General features: G+C 41.8%; 1 protein-coding gene across 3 annotated transcripts in view; it reads right to left on the bottom strand.

Annotated features, from left to right (window-relative positions):
• LOC107690078 (LIM and calponin homology domains-containing protein 1-like) overlaps positions 1-6,224 on the bottom strand; it is a 170,696-nt gene that overhangs the window by 11,134 nt on the left and 153,338 nt on the right. For all 3 annotated transcript variants that reach the window (XR_001634394.1, XM_016488318.1, XM_016488319.1), the window contains exon 4: positions 3,998-4,101. Coding sequence is in view for 2 of the 3 variants with exons in the window: in XM_016488318.1 (XP_016343804.1) it covers positions 3,998-4,101 (104 nt within the window). In the remaining variant the exon portion in view is untranslated. The remainder of the gene's footprint in view (positions 1-3,997; positions 4,102-6,224) is intronic.

The raw sequence follows: 6,224 nt of genomic DNA, 5'->3' as shown, positions 1-6,224 counted from the left end.
TGGGTGTAGGACACTATAGTTCATTTATGTAAAGTGAGGATAGCAAAATACACTAAACTGTGATATATTATACCCAAAAATTCTTCATACAGTGGACTACCAGTAAAATTGATACAAATTTGGGACCAAAAATTATTCAGACCGAGTTTGGGAAAAAACTGAAGTTCAAGTTTGCTGTTTGCAGTTACAAATGCAATGAAAATATTGGTATCGGTACTCGGTACCGGCAAGTACCAAAAATAAAAGTATCGGTACTGCGAGTACTGGAAAAAGTGGTATCGGTGCATCCCTACATATTACTAAACAAAAATTAAGTTTTGATATATTTACATATCAAATATATTTTATATATTTCCTAATGATTTTTGGCATAAAAGAAAAATCAATAATTTTAACCCATACAATGTATTTTTGGCTGTTGCTACAAATATACCCCAGCGACTTGAGACTGGTTTTGTGGGCCAGGGTCACATATTAAGAATATTAAGCAGTCCCAACTGGTACACTCCCAAGGCCACAGCTATCAGCCTGAGTGTTTCCTGAGAACTCTGAAAGGCAGCATTTTGTGCTTTATACAGGACAGACTGATGCACTAAGATGGAGGGTTGCTTATATTGCATGAATGAGTGAGTGGCTGGAGCGCATCTGAGGCAATGGTATCCAATGGTATCCGCCTTCTAGAGTGGGGGAGACCGCCTCTATTTTGCCCACTTGAACGCCACTGGTGGGTGAATTTTCACCCCTGAGATTTCATAAGGCTTTAGTAGATTCAAGGAAGGAGGGGAACCCCCAAACCGTCAACTATGACGCAATGTCTCGTTCTCTCCTCTCAGGGAACCAAGGTCCTGACCAAGGTTCTGAGTTTTGTGAAATACCCTATTGAAATCTCTCTTTTTCATGCCCTTGTGTTCTATGTAGCAGCAGCGTGAAAGAATAACCGACCACAAAAAGAGACCGTACCCATCATGTTTACCCCGTTTATTTTCCTGTTTTTGCCAGTGTTTTGTTTTCTTTCATGGATCACTTTGCCGCCATCAACCTGCTCTGCCTGGAGCAGTGGAACCGTTCCCTCAAGGAGCACCTGAAACTATTTCTGGGTCTCGCACATCAGACCACCTTCCCGGACGACTACTTATGCAAGTTCCTACGCACTGGCCTCAACACCGCCACATGTGCACAGTTGTCCGGGGAAGACCCTCGAGGGAGAAGGCTCTCCCCTACGTGGAGTGGGTGCTGGTTTTATGCAGTTTATCCCTGACTGTCGCACCAGCGGACGACCACACTAGTCCCCACTCCCGACCCAAAACCCAGCCAACAATCACCCCGTTGCGCAAAGCGTCAGCCAGAGCCCACCGCAGACGGAGAGCCAAAGCCCGTGACGACCGATGAGGCATCGCCAGAGAGAGCGACAGAGCTGAGGATCGCCCCGGAGCCAGAGCCTCATTGATCGTCTGACCAGGTGCGAGAGGCAGCAACAACGCACACGTCAGTGGATAAAACAGTGGAGAGCAGGGGCACAGAGGAAAGCCCCGCCCACTGCACCACAGCTGAGGTTGAGCTGGATTCAGGAGGATCTAATAGACTTATTCTGATATGCCCAGTCTCCTGTATTCTTCTGAACTTCCTGTCAGTCCTGAATTGACCATGGAGGTCTGCAATGAACTGTTTGTCTACCCTGAACTGTCTGTCTGTCCTGCCATGACCACAGAGATTGTTCCCCTGTCCCTAGCATTCTCGGGTCTGCCAGTCTCCATCGGCGTCGTGGCTGGAGGATCCCTTGTCTCTGCCTCCAGCCTCTGAATCCTGGACTCCGCCTTGGCCCGTCAACCCGGTGGCTCCACCATGACTCCTAGCTCCCTACTCTCCACCGTGGCCCGTCAGTCCACCGGCTCTGCCAGGCTCCCTCGTCCCGTCCGGCTCTGCCTTGATCGGTCGTCGACCTGCCTTTGCCTCGGGACTACACTCCTCTGGCTTCGCCTCGTCCCTCCATCACTCTGGCTCCATTGGGCTCCTCCCTCCAGCTCCACTTTGGTCCTCTGTCACTCCGGCTTCACCACAGCCTTCCAGATACCCGCATGCGCCTTGGTCGCCTGAGCCATCTGCTCCGCCTTGGCTCTCTGGATCCTCTCTGTCGCCCTGGCTCTATGGCTCTCCGTCTTCGCCTTGGCCTCCTCTCCCACCTGCTTCGCCAGCATCAGTCAGCCCCCTGGAGTCATCAGCCCTTCCTCCACCATGGCTCCTCTCTCCGTCGGCTCCACCGTGGGTCGTCTTCCTGGCTGGGCTCTGGACCATCTCCCGTCTCCTCCTGCTTCGGGCTCCTCCCTCCATCTATTCCACCTTGGCTCCTCCCTCCGTCATCGCCGCCCTGGTTGTCTGCCTGCCTTTCTGCCAGCCCTTTGCCATCCCTTGTTGCCATCCCTCCACTGTCTCCTCACCCTTTTCTTCTCTGTGGCGCGAGATCACGTCTTCCAGGAGGGGGCGATCTTTCACACCATCACCCTGTTTGGACTTTGGTTACCTGTTTTGTTCTTTGACCTAGTTTCTGTCTCCTCTTTGATTACGCTAGTTAGTTCACCTGTGTCTTGTTAATTATCCTCATTTGCCTGTGTATTTAAGTTCCTGTCTGTTCAGTTTGAGTTGGTTGGTTATTGTTTGAACATTGCGTTGACGGTTTGTGGATTACCTATTCTTCTGAGTTTTGTGAAATAAATAACCTATTGGAATCTCTCGTCTTTGAGCGCTTGTCTTCTATGTAGCAGCAGTGTGACAGACAAAGGCGACAGTGGCAAGGAAACAAAACACCATTGGTGATAGAAATGGAGAAAAAAAAAAACTTGTAAGAAACCAGACTCAGTCTGTACAACATTTGAACTTCTTGTACATGTTAGTAGATACAATGTTATGTTGTAAGTCACTCAGTTGACATTTTTGTTCATTAGAGCTAATTTTATTTTGTTGTGTGTTGGTTTTAAATGTAAAACTTGATGAAATTAAATCAGTGTGTTCATCAGTGTGTAACAATACAATGATAATATTAATAACTTTTCTACTGATAATCATTTTGAAGTGTTTGAGTTTTTATTTATATTTACACTGTATAGTCGGTAACATAAAATTAATAATATATTTTTAAAAAACATGAATAGAAATGTGAGAACCAACAGTGCACTTAGTAATCTGGTAATTGTCATGGAGTCACCAGCCACGCAAGATCCTGCAGCTCCCCCCACTCATTCACAATCCCTGGAATTCTGATTCACTATACCTGCCTAAACTAACCAAGTCACTCTTTATAAGCCCTCACTGTACACTCCTCCTTTGTCTGGTCTTGTTGTTACTTCCATGCAACTTACTTGGCTACCTACCCGCTCTACTTACCATCTCTTATATCTGACACATAGTCCAACAACCTCTTATTTTTGACCAAAATAATCAAAATTAACCATTTAGCCTTTATCTTGCAGCCCTAAGTAACAATGAGATGTTATTGACAGATCTACAAAAGGCAGCAATGTCATTATTCAGCGCGAGTCAGTTGGACACAATTGGAGATCATTAACAGTGTAATGTAAAGCAGCTCTACAGAAGACAACAGTGCCAATTCCGCTTAATTCAGTTTACATTTGGTTCTAATCTGATGGTGTTGGTGCGGTCATATATATGAATTTTGTATAGTCATATCAAAGTGTATAAGCCACTATATAAACTACAATGGTTAAAATACTCACGGAAGACATTAGATGTTATTCAAATAAATCTATACAGCAAACTCAACAGATTTTGTGAGGAAATCATAATAATACATCAGTCACTTTTAATGAGAGTTCAATGTTTTTCCACTGGCAACCAAATTATTTGGAAATATTTATAGAACTCCACTGTTCAAGTAACATATTGCAATGTAAGAAATTATAGCAAAAATACAGCGTTTCTAAGTAAACAAGAACATGGGCATACACATACACACAATCACAGTGTAATGAGTGGTTGATCTTACTTGTTAGAGCGTGCAGAGGTGTCTTGTAGATCTCCAGGATCAAATAGCTGAGAGCTCTTCAAACCTAACTCCAAACAACCCTTCAGGAAGAGCGCCACATTATCCTAAACACACACAAACACACATGTGAGTGAATCCTGCATGAACACAGCGTCAAGACTAACTACACACACATACATTAAAGAGCAGAAGGGGAGGCAAACAGACACTTTTGGTTTTGGTCATCCACTGCCTGTGTCTCTCTTTCTAGCAATTTCTGCAAGTTTATAATGTTAAACGCATACTCTACCTCAGGCACAGGACTGCCTCTCTCTCCTTCAGGTGGCTCTGTGCCTTTTGTTGAAACGTGCAACCTGATCTCTGTTATTTGCTACTCTCTGGTTCCCAGCTCCAATGAAAGGCCCCTGATCCCTCCCTTCAGTTTCTCTCTCTCTCTCCAGCGGACCTGGAAGGGTGGCACAGTTTCCTGTCCCTAGTGATTGTTGTTCCTCTGTTGTTTTGGAGGGACACAACTTTTTGTCTCACGCCCATGTGCGAGAGTGAGAGAGAGAGAGAAAGAGAGAAAGCCCTCCCCCTAGAACTGAACCGGCCCTTTCTGACAATACACAATAATAACATACAAATAACAAGGCAACATTTCTATGTTGTTGCAATATACTGAAGAAGTCTGCAGTACCGCTCATCAGTTTGAGTCAAGATTTCATCAGCTGAACCCATAATTATTTACTGATATATTCATTTCTTGCAACATATTCAATTCAGTGGGTCCAAAGTTCTGAAACAACATTAAAAATATATGTGAGTTTAATTTAAACTTGAAAATAAACTAAGTTTTAAGATTTTTTTTACATTTTAAAATAAAGAATTATCATGTACAAGTAATAATAAATATTTCAGGTTCTGGACTTTTTCTAAGTGACTAATCAAATAAGTAAACTGATCATGTGACTGTTTCTCCAGATGGTTAAATGCTCTTTGGATCAGTCGCAAATCACACACAAGAACATGATCATCAGGTTTTGTTCATATCAACTCGACTGTTGCTGTCATCACAACAAAAGTGGGTTACCAAATACTGTGTTTGTTTGTAGGGCTGGACAATTAAAAAATAAAATAAAATAGAATACATATCAATATGATGACAGAAAGAAAGAAAGAAAGAAAGAATGAATGAAAAAAAGAAAGAAAGAAAATATTAATAACTTTATTTAACAGTAGAACTTTAAAATTGCAATACTAATATTTACGGATGTCTTAATTTTCTGATTTTCAAGAGTTAAACCATCAAGCTTTTATTTTTAGTGGAAAACCACAGGGAGCCCTTAAAGCTTCTCTTTTGGTGACAACAGCTAGTTATAAATGCTTCTCATTTTAAGTATGGGAAGATGGTTTGCACATGTAGCATTTTCAAAAGAACATTAAAAGTGACACAAACTCAGAGCACAAACAGAGAATGTTTATTATTATTATTATTATTATTTTATTCAGTTTCACTGAAGTTCACCCCTGCAGTATAATGACAAATCTCCAAATGTTTGCTAAACCACAGTTGGGACTCGGGAAACCCTCTATTAGACCCTAAGACCCAAGTAAATGTACTTCACCTCAAAAGTCTATAAAGGTTCCTTCATTCTATCAATATGACTCAAGACAATGGCAATTCAAACATTTTCTTAATTTTTCTTAATTTATTTAGTGTCACCTCCTCAACATACTCAGTTGAATTACACTAGCTGTGAAATATTGCCCCCTGCTGACCAGGAGGTCATGGTGCAGAACAGCTGATTACAAGATTTTCACCTTTGGGTTTAAACTGAATACGCAGTTAGGTTCTGTACAAAATAAAATGTTTCATTTCTCTTTCACTTCACTTCTTTGCCCAACAGAAAAAAAAAACTTGAAAATGCTGACATATTTCAAAAACATCAGACAGACCCATTGATTAATGAACACAGATCCCTGCTCTACTAATGCCTTGTACTTACTGTCATCATTAGGGATCTAGGAATCACCTTAGTCTTGCACACAGACATTTCACTATCATCATGAGTTTATTTGTTTTTGTGAAAAACTGTATTTGAACAATAAATCATGTAATTTTATATTTTAAAAAAGTTACCAGAAACATTTCCCTACCCCACTCATACACTGTTCATTTTTATTTGTGCAGATCTTAAAAAGGGTCATAAAAAGCCTTAAATTGATATATATATATATATATATATAT

This window comes from Sinocyclocheilus anshuiensis, unplaced genomic scaffold (genome assembly GCF_001515605.1).
Source record: "Sinocyclocheilus anshuiensis isolate Anshui unplaced genomic scaffold, SAMN03320099.WGS_v1.1 scaffold1965, whole genome shotgun sequence".
NCBI lineage: Eukaryota > Metazoa > Chordata > Actinopteri > Cypriniformes > Cyprinidae > Sinocyclocheilus > Sinocyclocheilus anshuiensis.
Note: the sequence above shows the minus strand (reverse complement) of the source record. Positions and strands in the feature narration are given on the sequence as shown.